Genomic DNA, 14,708 nt, shown 5'->3' with positions numbered 1-14,708 from the left:
ACTAGAGGTCATGGGTTAGGGGTGAAAGGGGAACATGAGGGGGTGCTTCTTCACTCAGAGAGTGGTGAGACAGTGGAATGAGCTGCCAGTGGAAATGGTGGATGTGTGTTTGATGTCAACATGATTGGTACATGAATGAGAGGAAATGGAGGACTATGGTCTGGATAGTTGATGGGACAAGGCAGAATAATAGGTTGGCACAGATTAGATGGGCTGAAGGGTCTGTTTCTGTGCTGTAGTGTTCTATGACTATGAAATACAATACAATAGGGTTTTTTAAGAGCCTGTTAGATAGGCACATGAAGCTTAGAAAAATAGAGGGCTATGCACTAGGGAAATTCTAGGCAGTCTCTAGAGTAGGCTACATGGTCGGCACAACATTGTGGGCCGAAGGGCCTGTAATGTGCTGTAAATTTCTATGTTCTGTGAAAGGACAACAAATAGCATGAGAGGGACAAAATAGTCCTTGCCAATTTAATTAGGTTACGGTGTGAAGTCAGCAAAGCAACACCAGTCAGAGGAGGAAGGAGAGGACAGGAGGAGATCAACAGTTCTGCAAGCTGCCCTTGCTCTGTGCTTACTGGGAGTGAAAATGCCACTTCATTTTTTGCACTGAGATATTAGATACATTGAGTCAGCCCACTTACAAGTAAGCATAGAAAATTTGGAACATACATAGGTTTTGCTGTACTTCATTGCGATCACTTATTTTAGTGCAGGTGGAGCTATTTACATTGACAATAGCCTGTATTTAGATAGTCGCCTTAATTTACAAATATAATCCTGTATTAATAAACAAGGTGTGACACAGAATCATGCAGGGATGTTTTATATGTTTGGTGACTAACAGATGAATTTCAAACATTGAGAGAATGGCAGAGAGGAAAGGAAAAAAGTAAAAAGAGAGAAAGGGAGGGAGAGAGAGAGATAGCGAGAGAGAGGTGGGAGAGAGAGCTAGAGAGAAAGCGAGAGAGAGACAGAGACATAGAGAAAGTGAGAAAGGGAGAGAGAGGAGAGAGAGAAAAAGATTGAGAAGAAGAGAGAGAGCAAGCGAGAGAGAGAGAGAGGAGAGAGCGAGGAGAAAGAAAAAGATTCAGAGATGTGGTGGGGTGGGTGAAGAGTTCTAGAAGGCAGGAATACGGAAAGTACAGCTGCCAGTAGTGAAACAATGAACATGAGAAATAATTTGCTTGCTATGACACAGAGGCCTTTCAACCCATCCTGTCCATGCCAGCTCCTAGCCAAGTAAACCCATGGATAGTGGCATGGCAGTGACCATGATCAAACAACAATTTTGCTTTAGCCTCCTTCTACATCAGGACTCAGAATCCTATCTGGAGATACTTGTTGGGCCTTGAACCCAAGTTCTAATTCCACCTCAGGAGGAGCACCTCTGGTGCACTCATATTTTTGCAAGGATCCTACCTTTGTTGTAGAGGGAGCCATCAAAGTAATAGCTGCCCGTGTAGTAGCCTGTGGAGAGCTCCATCAGGTGACGGCTCCACGTGTTCCCCGCTCCCGGGAAGCTGGCCAAGGCCACAAGGCGCTTTGACCGTATGGGCAGAAACCGCCGGTCCATGCAACGGTTATCTGTAAGAACAATCACACATTAAATATCACAGCAGGTCCTTTGAGTCCGTTCCTTTCAGTAAGATCACGATTAATGCTACACAAGAAATAAGGATCTCAACAAGTGATGACAACATGTGGCGGTGGGGGTGGGGGTTGGTGGGCGAGAAGGAATTATCAACAAGAGAGAGGCACTGATGGAGGGTCTCAACCCAAGATGTTAGTAATTACTTTCTCTCTATAGATTCTGCTATTGGTTTGCTTTTTTTATTCCAGATTCAAGGATCTCCATTTCTAATGTTAAACCTTGCCAAAATCCTGTCTGATCGAATTTCCTTAGTTCATCTACCAACCCATGAATATACCCAACTACTGATCATCCACAGCTCTTTGGAAGAATAGTCTTGATTGAAGAGGTTTCTCCTCAGACCCAAGTAGCTGATATCTTATCTTCAATCTGCACCTTCTGGCCCAGAGTCCCCAGCCAGAGTAGCATTATCTTGTCAATCCCATTCAGTTGAATAAGTTTACCTTTTACAACTCAAACTTATTGTTTGAAAAGCAACCTACTCATTACATATTGAGTAAGTAAATTGCCTCCAAGTTTCATATGTTTCAACAACTTCTGTGCTAAAACAATACTTCTTTGGCTGTAAAGCACATTGAAGTTTTCCATGTTTGTGAAGGGCTCTATAGAAATGTACCGTATATCTTTCTACCTTTTTACCATTTCTCAACATATGTGCGACCAAGTTATCAATGCTAGTTTCAGGGAAGCTCAATGTAATTAACATGGTAGAGACACATGGATGGAAGAGTAATGGAGGGCTATGTAGGAGGGAAGGGTTAGATTGGTTTGGAGTAGGTTAGAAAGTCAGCATAACATCTTGGGCTGAAAGGCCTGTACTGTTCTATGTTGAAAAACTGGTTGCAATATTGTCTGCTAAGGCAATATGAATGCAGAGGAATGCAAGAAGCTTCAGAGAGTAGTGGAATCAGCCCAATGCATCACAGGAATATCCCTCCCCAATACCTACATTGAGGGACAGCCCCAAGTAGCCAACAATATCATTAAAGATCCCTACCTTCTGGACTGTGACATCTTATCACAGCTACCATTGAGCAGGAGGTACCACTAGGTCCAAGAACAACTACTTCAACCAACTTACTGAACCAACCTGCATAATTCTAATCACTAGCTCATTATAACAACACCATGACCAGTGCAATACAATGGACATTCATTTTTGTTCTAACTGAGTTCCTTTATTATTATTATTATTATTATTATTATTACATTTTTATTGTCACCAATTGATACTAGAGCATACAATCATCACAGTGATATTTGTTTCTGTGCTTTGCGCTCCCTAGCATAGTTTTGTCTAATTAATGTGTTCCTTGTGAATATTGTGTCTCTAATCCTACTCCGAGTAAGTTTTTCAATGCAGCTGTGTTAAATGTAATTGTGTATGCAACAATAAACTTGCTTTTGATTTTGAATCCTACCTTGCACTTGTGTTTGATAAACGACATAGTATTCTGCATTCCCACAATGCTCGTATTCCTCACTGGTGCATTTCTGGGTGCATAGGTGTTCGTCCTCTGGATCGTGCAGTGTGAAATGCATAGTAGGAAAGCCGCAGTGACATGTTTCACCACCAAGCACAGCCAGGGTATAGTCCTGTGGAGAGAGTGGCTTCAGTACAAAATAAACCCTTATTTAAAGAAAAAATAGAACTTCTTCATATAAACACATCACTGTAGATTGAATCCTGAAACTTAGAACAGTACATCACAAGAACAGGCCTTTTGCTCCTTTATGCTGTGCTGAACTAATTAAATTAGTAATTAGAAGCTTAACAAAGCTAATCCCTTTTGCCTGCACAGTAGCTGTATCCTTCAATACTTTATACCTTCATGTGCCCATCTAAGAGGTTCCTAAATGCCTATCCTGTTTGCTTCCACCAGCACCACTGGCAGAGACACCCAACATTCTCTGTAATAAAAACTTGCTCTGCATAACTCTTTTGAATTTACCCCCTTCTCATTTTATATGTATGCCTTCTAATATGAGACAATTTGACCATGGAATAAAAAAGGTACAGGCTATTCTATGCCTCTCAAGATCTACAGGTCTCCCCTCAGTCTCTGCAGCCCAGAGAAAACAACTTAAGTCTATCCAAACTCACCTTACAGCTGATGCCCTCTAATCCATGCAGTATCCTGGTGGACATCTTCTGCACCCTGTCCAAAATCTCCATACCCTTCCTCGAATGGGGTGACCAAAACTAGATGTCATACTGAGGATGTGGCCTGGATACAGCTTTATAAACCTGTAACATATCTTACTGACTTGTATTTGTGCTGTAGTACAGTAATGGTTAAGTTCCTTAACCATTAATCCAGGCACAGAAATTCAATGTCCATCAGGGTCACAGAAGACTTTCAATACAAGTAATCAAATAAATCCAAATAAAAGATCTATTACTAATAGTGGTAAACTTGAATCTTAAAACGCAAGACACTTCTGATTCATTAAAGACCTTCACAGGAGGAAATCTGTCACCCTTATCCAATGTAGCTTATGTGTGACTCCAATCTCCTAACTGCTTCCACAATGATTTCACAATACATTCAGACAATAGATGTAAGGCCACAAAAAAGGTTTATTGACAAGGCAACACGCTAATTGCAGACTGGAAGACAGGCTATTTATGACACTGTTACATTGATTGAGAAGCAAACATCCCAATTAGATCACAATGCAAACACATACACGTGCATGGAGAAAATAGTATGTTTCACTCTGAAAGGTACATCACAGAGACAGAAATAAATGCCCGTATGTTCACATCCTATTAATAAATGTAAGTTTTACAGCTTCCTCATCCAAAAAGAAATTTTCAGACATTTCTGTTGTCTCCCTTGGATTTTATGTGATCCCCCTTACTCCAAGCCTTCTTCCGTCTCTGAAAAGTAAAAGTCAAAGGTTGCCTCATTGCAGGAATGATGTGAAGGCTTTGGAGAGGTTTACCAGATGTTGCCTGGATTAGAGTGTATTTGCTATAAGAAGAGGTTGGATAAACCTGGGTTGTGTCCTCTGGAGTTGCAGAGACTATGGGGAAACCTGATACAGGTTTATAAGATTATGAGAAGCATAGATAGAATGGACAGGCAGTATCTTGACCTCAGGATCAAAATGTCTAATACTAGAAGGTATGCATTTAAGGTGTGACGGTTCAATTCAAAGGAGATGTGTGGGACAAAAATTTTATCAGAGAGTGGTGGGTGCCTGGAATGTGGGTTGACAGGGTGGAGTGGACACCATGGAGGCATCTCAAAGGCTCTTAAATAGGAGCATGAATGTGCAGAGAATGGAGGCATATGGACCTTGGTGGAGGCAGAAGAGATTAATTTAGTTAGACATTTATTTATTAATGTCATTAGTTTGGCTCAATATTGCAGGCCAAGGGGCCTGTTCCTGTGCTGTACTTTCTCTGGTCTATGTTATACATATCTGAGTCACTGTGTCACTCCAGAGAACAGGTGGCATGGTAGCATAACGCTTCATATTATCAGCCATCAGGGTTCAGTTCCCACCTCTGTCTGTAAGGGCTCTATATGTTCTCCCCCCTGACCATGTAGGTTTCCTCTGGGTTCTCCGGTTTCCTCCCACATTCCAAAGACGTAAAGGTTAGGCTTAGTGAGTTGTGGGCATGCTATGTTAGCATTGGAAGCATGATGACACTTGCAGGCTGCCCCCAGCGCATCTTTGGATGTGTTGGCAAATTATGCAATCACTGTATGTTTTGATGTGCCAAATAATACTAATCTTCATCTTTACATTGCTGATGACACAAAAGTTGGAGGTGTTGTGGATAGTGTGGAGGGCTGTCAAAGGTTACAGCAGGACATTGATAGGATGCAAAACTGGGCTGAAAAGTGGCAGATGGAGTTCAACGCAGATAAGTGTGAAGTGGTTCATATTGTTAGATCAAATATGATGGCAGGATATAGTATTAATGGTAAGACTCTTGGCAGTGTGGATGATCAGAGGGATCTTGGGATCCAAGTCCATAGGACGCTCAAAGCAGCTGTGCAGGTTGACTCTGTGGTTAAGAAGGTGTACGGTGTATTGGCCTTCATCAATCGTGGAATTGAATTTAGGAGCCGAGAGGTAATGTTGCAGCTAATTTGGACCCTGGTCAGACCCCACTTCGAATATTCTGCTCATGTCTGGTTGCCTCACTACAGGAAGGATGTGGAAGCCATAGAAAGGGTGCAGAGATTTACAAGAATGTTTCCTGGATTGGGGAGCCTGCCTTATGAGAATAGGTTGAGTGAACTCAGCCTTTTCTCCTTGGAGCAAAGGAGGATGAGAGGTGACCTGATAGAGGTGTAAAAGATGATGAGAGGCATTGTGGATAGTCAGAGGTTTTTTCCCAGGGCTGAAATGGTTGCCACGCGAGGACACAGGTTTAAGGTGCTGGGGAGTAGGTACCGAGGAGATGTCAGGGGTAAGTTTTTTACTCAGAGTGGTGAGTGCGTGGAATGGGCTGCCAGCAACGGTGGTGCTAGGGTATGATAGGGTCTTTTAAGAAACTTTTGGATAGGTACATGGAGCTTAGAAAAATAGAGGGCTATAGGTAAGCCTAGTAATTTCTAAGGTAGGGACTTGTTCGGCAGAACTTTGTGGGCTGAAGGGCGGTGTTGTGTTGTAGGTTTCCTATGTTTCTAAATACGTGGCTAAGGAGGGCTTCATGTTTCTGGACAATTGGGCTTTGTTCCAAGTAAGGTTGGACCTGTTCTGACAGGACGGTTTCCACTTGTACTGGAGGGGGTCTAGCATCCTTGCAGATGGATTTGCTAGTGCTGCTCTGGGGGTTTTAAACTAGATTTGCAGGGGGAGGGGAACCAGAGTGTTGGAGCAGATAGTGATGTGGAAAGGATAAAGGTGATGTGAGGACTGCATGTATAGACAGAAATCAAAGGTTTGTACATGATAGAAATGTTCTCAGGTGCATCTATTTTAATGCAAGGAGTATTGTGGGTAAGGCAGATGAGCTTGGAGCATGGATTGGCACGTGGGATTACGACATTATTGCTAATAGTGTGACTTGGTTGCAGGAGGGCAGGATTGGCAGCTTAATGTTCCGGGATTCCGTTGTTTCAGACGTGATAGAGGGGGAGGGATGAAAGGGGGAGGAGTGGAATTACTAGTCAGGGAATATATCACAGCTGTGCGTGGACAGGTCAGCCCGGAGGGCTCGTCTACAGAGGCCATATGGGTGGAGCTGAGGAACGGGAAAGGTGTGACCACACTAATAGGGTTGTATTATAGACTGCCCAGTAGTCAGAATTGGAGGAGTGGATCTGTAGAGAGATAACAGACCGATGTAAGAAATAGAAAGTTGTGATAGTAGGGGACTTTAACTTTCCACATATTGACTGGGGCTCCCACACTGAAAGGGCTAGATGGCTTGGAGTTTGTCAAATGTGTTCAGGAAAGTTTTCTAAATCAATATATAGAGGTACCAACGAGAGAGGATGCAATACTTGATCTCTTATTAGGGAACCAGACAGGTTAGGTGACAGAAGTATGTGTAGGCAAACATTTTGGGTTCAGTGACCATAATATCATTAGTTTCAAGTTAATTATGGATAAGGTCTCGATGGTCTGGTCCTCGAGTTGAGGTTCTAAATTGGAGAAGGGCCAATTTGTGGAAATGAGAAATGATCTAGGAAGAGTGGATTGAGATAAGTTGTTTTTTGGCAAGGATGTGTTCAGTAAGTGGAAGGCCTTCAAAGGTGAAAGCTTGAGTGCAAGAGTTTGCATGTTCCTCCAGGATTATAGGGAAAGTTAACAGGTATAGGGAACCTTGCCTTTCAAGCGATATTGGCGATCTGGTTAAGAAAAAGAGGTGTATAGCAGATATAGGCAACAAGGAACAAATAAATACTTGAAGAGTATAGAAAATGTAAGAAAATACTAAAGAAGGAAATCAGGAAGGCAAAAAGAAGACATGAGGTTGCTTTGGCAGATAATGTGAAGGTAAACCGAAGGATAGAAAAGGACAAAATTAGTCTTCAGGAGTTCAGTTACAGGGAAAGATTGAACAGGTTAGGACTTTAATCCTTGGAGTGTAGAAGAATGAGGGGGGATTTGATAGAGGTCAACAAAATTGAGGGATATAGACAGAGTAAATGCGAGTAGGCTCTTTCCACCTAGATTAGGAGAGATAAATACAAGAGGACATGGCTTTAGGGTGAAAGGGGAGAGTTTTAGGGGGAACTTCTTCACTCAGGGTGGTGGGAGTGTGGAATGAGCTGCCATCTGATGTGGTAAATGTGGGCTCACTCTTAAGTTTTAAGAATAAATTGGATAGATACATGGATGGGAGAGGTCTGGAGGGTTATGGACTGGGTGCAGGTCAATGGGACTAGTGGAATAAAGTTTCAACACAGAATAAAAGGGTTGAATGGCCTGCTTTCTGTGCTGTAGTGTTCAATGGTGCAAAGGAAGGCACAGGATGTATACATCCCAAAGAGAAAGAAGAATTCTAAAGGCAAGATGACAAGTGGCTAACAAGAGAAGTAACAAAGTTAACGTTAAAGCCAAAGAGGGCATATAATAGGGCAAAAATTAGTGGGTAGTTAGAATATTGGGAAGCTTTTAAGAAACAACAGAAGGCAATTAAAAACAATAGTCATTAAGAAGGCATCGAGGGAATGCAAAAGTAAACTAGCCAATATTAAAGAGGAGACTAAAAGTTTCTTCAGATACATAAAGTGTAAAAGAAAGATGAGAGTGGATATTGGACCACTGGAAAATGATGCTAGAGAGGTAGTAATAGAGGACAGGAAAATGGCAGATGAACTGACTAAGTATTTTGCATCAGTCTTCACTGTGGAAGGCACTAGCAGTATGGTGGAAGTTCCATGAGTCAGGAGTCATGAAGTTACCATTACTAGAGAGAAGGTTGTTGGGAAACTGAAAGGTCTGAAGATAGGTAAGTCACCTCAATCAGATGATGTACACTTCAGGGTTCTGAAAAGGGTGGCTGAAGAGACTGTGGAGACATTACTAATGATCTTTCAAGAATCACTAGATTCTGGAATGGTTCCAGAAGACTGGAAAATTACAAATGTCACTCCACTCTTCAAGAAAGGAGAGAAGTAGGAGAAGATAAAGTATAGGCCAGTTAGTCTGACCTCAGTGGTTGGAAAGATGTTGGAGTCGATTATTAAGGATGAGGTCACAGGGTACTTGGAGGTAAATGATAAAATATGTTGTAGTCAGTATGGATTCCTCAAGGGAAAATCTTGCCTGACAAACCTGTTGGAATTCTTTGAAGAAATAACAAGCAGGATAGACAAAACAGAATCGGTTGATGTTGTGTACTTGGATTTTCAGAAGGCCTTTGTCAAGATGCCACACATGAAGCTGCTTAACAAGTTATGAGCCCATGGTATTACAGTAAAGATTCTAACATGGAGAAAGCAGTGGCTAATTGGCAGGAAGCAAAGAGTGGGAGTAAAGGGAGCCTTTTTCTGGAAGTCTACCAGTGACTAGTAGTGTTCCATAGGGGTCTGTGTTGGGGCCACTTCTTTTCACATTATATGTCAATGATTTGGATGATAGAATCAATGGCTTTGTTGCAAAGCTTGCAGAAAATATGAAGATGGGTGGAGGGACAGGTAGTTTTGTGAAAGTGCAGAGGCTGCAGAAGGACTTGGACAGATTAGGAGAACAGGCAAAGAAGTGGCAGATGGAATACAGTGTCAGCAAATGTATGGTCATGTACTTCAGTAGAAGAAATGAAAGGGTAGTCTATTTTCTAAATGGAGAGAAAATACAATAAACTGAAACCCAAACGGACTTGGGAGTCCTTATGCAGGATTCCCTAAAGGTTAATTTGCAGGTTGTGTCTGTGGTGAGGAAGGCAAATGCAATGTTAGTATTCATTTCAAGATTAAAATATAAAAGCAAGGATGTAATGTTGAGATTTTTAAAAGCACTGGTGAAGCCGTACTTGGAGTATTATGAGCAGGTTTGGGCCCCTTATCTTAGGAAGGACATTCTGAAACTGGAGAGAGTTCAAAGGAGGTTCACTAAAATGTTACCAGGATTGAATGGCTTGTTATGTAAGGAGCATTTGATGGCTCTGGACCTGTACTCACTCAAATTCATAAGAATGAGGGGTGACCACATTGAAATCTATTGAATGGTGAACACGTTGGCCGAGAGGATGTTTGCTATAATGGGAGTGTATAAGTCCAGAGGACACAGCCTCTGAATAAGGGTGCATCTTTTAATAATAGAGATGAGGAGGAATTTCTTTAGCTGGTGAATGGTGAATCTGGAATTCATTGCCAAAGGCAGCTGTGGAGGCCAAGTCTTTATATATATTTAATGCAGAGGTTGATAGATCCCTTAATTGGTCAGGGCATGAAGGGATGCGTGGGGAAGGCAGAAAATTGGAGCTGAGGGGAAAAATGGATCAGCTATGACAAAGTGGTGGAGGGACTTGAAAGATCAAATGGCCTAGTTCTTCTCCTATATCTTATGGTCTTTTGGTCTTAACATGGGGAGAATAAAATAAGATGTGTAGGATTACTGTATGTATTGTGTGTTACTCAGGATTAGTGTAAAGATGAGTTTTTGATGATTGGTGCAGAGTAGGTGGACAGAAGGATTTGCTTCTGTTCGCTATCATTATGACTGGAAACAGTAACTACACTTCAAGAGTCTCAGAATATCCTGAGATCACCCAAAGCCTTGCCTAAGTCAACATACTTATTTTTCTTTCAACAAGACAGTTCAATTTATCTCAACAGGAGGGTGTTTCCCATACAATACCACAAATACTATATCTAAATGTAATGTTTCAGAAAGCAATGCAAAAATCAATAGACTTTAAAAGCTGTATGGACAGATGAAACATGGCAACTTGATTTCAAATTTATGAAGCTCTAATACAATTGGTGCATTAGTTGTGCTGCCCGTATCTGATTACTGGCTTAGCAAGTAGGATAAATCACTGCTCGGTGGGATTGCTTCACTCGGCTGAGCACATCTCCAATTAAGGACAGAGTAACAGAATAGTTAAGATAGTAGACAAGTATCAAGAGACTTGTATTGTTAGGTTCAAGTCCTGTCAAGGCAGGGGAAGAACCAAAACTCAAGCAATTAAATAGCAATTGCCCAGAGCAATCAAATGTTCTATTCTAGAGAAAAAACTGACTTGATTTTTCATAAATTCTAGGTTGCACGTTCAGGAACAGTTACTACCTTTCAACCACCAGGCTCCTGACCCATTGTGGAAGACTTCACTCACCTCAACACTGAACTGATCCTACAACTTTCACCTTGTCTATGCCTCTCATCACTTTATCAGCTTCTATCAGGTCTCCCCTAGGCATCTGACACTCCTGAGAGAAACAATCCACGATCATCTAACTTCTTATGCCTTCTTACCAGAGGAATGGCAGCAATGTCAAGAGTTGATGCCAAATCTGTCAGTGGATATCTACTCCAGTGTAAATGAATGTTTTGTGAGTTACCTTCTCAGTACAGTAGTCCACACACTTATCCACGGACATATTCGGCAAGATGCTGCTGGTAGGCAGGGCGAGGGAAACACTGTCTGGTCTTTTAAAACATCCTCGGAACAAGGCACTCCCATCTGCAACCGGACATCAAAGATGAAGGGAAAACAGCATGAATATTATGCACTCTTTTATCTCCATGTTGTAACTATGTGCTTAATGGTTAATACTCTACAAAGCTTGAAGGGAAAAGAAGCCAACTTTATGCTAACACCACACAATTGTGAGCACTAAACAGACATTGCAGAGTGTTGTAGACACAGCTCAGTCCCATGAAAACCATCCTTCCTCCTCCACTTCTGAAACATAATCAAAGGCCTAACTCGCCCTAGCCATTCTCTTTTCTGCCTGTTTCATTGGCTGAAGGTTCAAAAGCTTGAAAACACACATCGCCAGATCCAAGGACACCAGGCACCTCTCTACTGTTATCAGACTATTGAACTGAATTCTTGTGCGATATAGGTGAACTCTTGACCTCAAAATCTACCTCAACATGGCCCTTCCACCTTATTGTCTGCCTGTACTACACTTCCTCTGAAGCTGTTATACTTTGTTTTGCATTGTTATTATTTTACCTTGTTCATTGTGTAATGAATTGATCTGTATGAACAGTATTCAGGACAAGCTTTTCACTGTATCTCAGTACACGTGACAATAACAAACCAATTCCAATTCAGTGAATCTGACAACGGAATCAACAGACACTGAATGTTGAGGGCCCCTTGTGGTCACAAAGATGACTAAATTGAGGATGCATTAGAAAATCATGGAGCAAATGCTTCCCGTTCACCCAACCCTAGAGAAATGATCTCAAGAATCAGGAGATGTGGGGATGACTGTGCAGGGATCCTGGAAGCAGATGTCGATGACACTGGTGGGTCTTGAAGCAAGGTAGACATTCTGGGATTGTTAATGCTCCTGCCAGCTATCCTGAGAAGAGAGGAAGGTGAGAAACCAGTCAGCAAATTGGCAGCAACACACTAAAAATGCTGGAGGAATTCAGCAGAACTGCAGAATCTCTAGCATTTAGCAAATTGGCAGAATCTTTTTAGGCATAGAAATAACTATATCTTCATCTTTTGATTAGATTAATTACAGTCATAGTATTGTAAGCCCTAAACAAGACCCTTCAGTCCATCAAGTCAGGAAGCTATTCTTCCATGCCTTGCCTATTCAAGTGCCTGTCGAAAAGCCTCATCAACATAGTAACTGTATCTGATTCTACCACCTTTTCTAGCATTACATTCCAGATATCAAGTACCCTCTGTTTTTAAAAAAAATGTTCCCCTTAACTTGTGTGCTGTTTTTGGAAGCTTGCTGTGTATCCACATTACTTATAGTACAGCAGTGCAAGACACAGGTATACAACTGGAAGAGGACGAATCTCACATTTCCAGCAATCTAGGTTCAACCCTGACCTTTGATGCTGTAGGTGTGGAGCTTGCATGTTCTCACTGTGGCCATGTGGGCTTTTTCAGCATCCACCTATGTAGCAATGACGTGCAGGTTGGAGGATGTCAATTGTCCACTGTAAATTGCTCGTAGCATGCAGGTAAATAATAGAATCTGGGGGTAGTTGATGTTAATGTGGGGAGAATAAAATGGGTTGGGTAGATTAGTGCAAAAGTAAATGGCACAGACCCAGTGAGTTGAACAGCATCTGCTCACTTTAACCAGATACCCTCTTGTTTTTAGAAGGAGGCCTTCAACTATCTGCCCCTTCTGTGCCTCTCATAACCTTCTATTCTTCTGTCAGGTCAACCCTCAGCCTCCTTTTGTCCAAGGAAAACAAACTCAACATCTCCAAATATAGCTGTGAATTTTGTAGTTCAATATAATAGGTGGCAAGCCAGAACAATGAGTTGAATGTAAACACAAATAAAGTTATTGGGGTTAATTGAGCTTCAGTATATTTTAAGCAAATTAAGTATTAGTGAGTAACACATACAAAATGCTGGAGGAACTCAGCAGGTTGGGCAGCACATATGCAGGGAAAAAACAGTTGATGTTTTTAGTGGAGATCATCAAGTTTCAGCTAAAAACATTGACTGTTTATTCCTTTCCATAGATGCTGCCCAACCTGCTGAGATCCTCCAGCATTTTGTGTTACTCTGGATTACCAGCATCTACAGAACCTCTTGTGCTTATTAAGTATTAATGAAGATGAAGTTGTATGAAATTGTAAGATGTTTATTAATTTGCCATGTTAGATGATACCCTCTCGAGGCAGGGGGATCAACATGAAAGACCAGCATTTAATGTTCTTGTAGAGAGTAGGGAGCTGCCTTCAGAAAATCCTATCAGGAGGCCACTCTGCCTATTGAATACATGCTGGCCATCAGATGTCAGAGGAGGTCACTAAACATATTGGAACAATGCTGTCCATCTTTAGGATAATACAATCTATCCTATTCACCACTCTTTCCCTATAGCTCTTGTATTCCCTCTTCGATTCCCTTTCAAGAGGCTCTGATAGGCTCTGGTGCCACTGCTCCTGCATCTGTGTACTGCAGCTGATCACCCTGTACAAGGAAATCTTGCTTCACTCCTCACCTTCACCACTGCTTGTGTTTTTTGACCTTCACTTTGAGATTGCATTCCTCAGTCTTTGAGGCATGCACCAACAAGAACAATCAGAGTACAAGTAGGGCACATGGCCTCTCAAGCCTGCCCTGCCCTGCCCTGTTCAGAGCTCCCTTTTGAAAAGCACTATGGGACTATTGAAACAAAACCTTCAAGCCATCTTAAAAGTTTATTCCCCAGGCAGTTAATCTCTTTTACCATTCTAAATAGACCCTGACCCCCCTTTATCTCTTACCTCAGTCACTGCACTTTGAATCACTACTTATAATGCTGTTTACATTGAAAATAAATTCTGGTATTTATATATTTATGCACTTTTATTTGATTCCTTTAACTTGTAACTTTATTTTAATATAATTCTCTTTTTTTTATCGTTGATGTTTTAGCTGTATGTTGTATCAACACACCACAGCAAATTCCAAACACATGTAAATATATCTAATGAATAAAGTCAATCCTTGATACAATTATGGCTGACCTGTCCCAGGCTTCAACTTCTTTCTATACTAGGGCAGGCCTCAATTCCCTGATCATTCAAAACGTCCACAATCTCTGGGGAAGAGGGTTGCGGAGAATCAGCACCATCTGAGAAGAAATTTCTTTACAGTATATCTCAGATTTAATTGACTTACCCTTATCTTGTAAAACTATGCTTTCATTCAAGATTCACCCATCACTGGAAACATTGCAACTTTATCTTGTGCCCTCACAGAATTATATACATTTCTATAAAATCAACTCTTTGTTAAGCTCCAAGGAATTCAGAACTTGTCAAATATGTGGGTGGAGCATTGGCTAATCAGCAGAAAACTGAGAATGGGAATAAAGGGATCCTATTCTGGCTGGCTGCTGGTTACCAGTGGAGTTCCACAGGGTGGGTGTTGGGACCGCTGCATTTTACAATGTATGTTAATGATTTGGACTATGGGATTAATGGATTTGTA

General features: G+C 41.5%; 1 protein-coding gene across 3 annotated transcripts in view; it reads right to left on the bottom strand.

The window, feature by feature from the left end:
- LOC140738213 (sialate:O-sulfotransferase 2-like) overlaps positions 1-14,708 on the bottom strand; it is a 541,075-nt gene that overhangs the window by 95,237 nt on the left and 431,130 nt on the right. For all 3 annotated transcript variants that reach the window (XM_073065319.1, XM_073065321.1, XM_073065320.1), the window contains exons 5-7: positions 11,137-11,258; positions 3,079-3,253; positions 1,426-1,590 (exon numbers count right to left, since the gene is read on the bottom strand). In XM_073065319.1, coding sequence (XP_072921420.1) covers positions 1,426-1,590; positions 3,079-3,253; positions 11,137-11,258 — 462 coding nt within the window. The remainder of the gene's footprint in view (positions 1-1,425; positions 1,591-3,078; positions 3,254-11,136; positions 11,259-14,708) is intronic.

Source organism: Hemitrygon akajei, chromosome 14 (genome assembly GCF_048418815.1).
Source record: "Hemitrygon akajei chromosome 14, sHemAka1.3, whole genome shotgun sequence".
Lineage (NCBI taxonomy): Eukaryota > Metazoa > Chordata > Chondrichthyes > Myliobatiformes > Dasyatidae > Hemitrygon > Hemitrygon akajei.
This window is presented reverse-complemented; position numbering and strand designations above follow the sequence as displayed.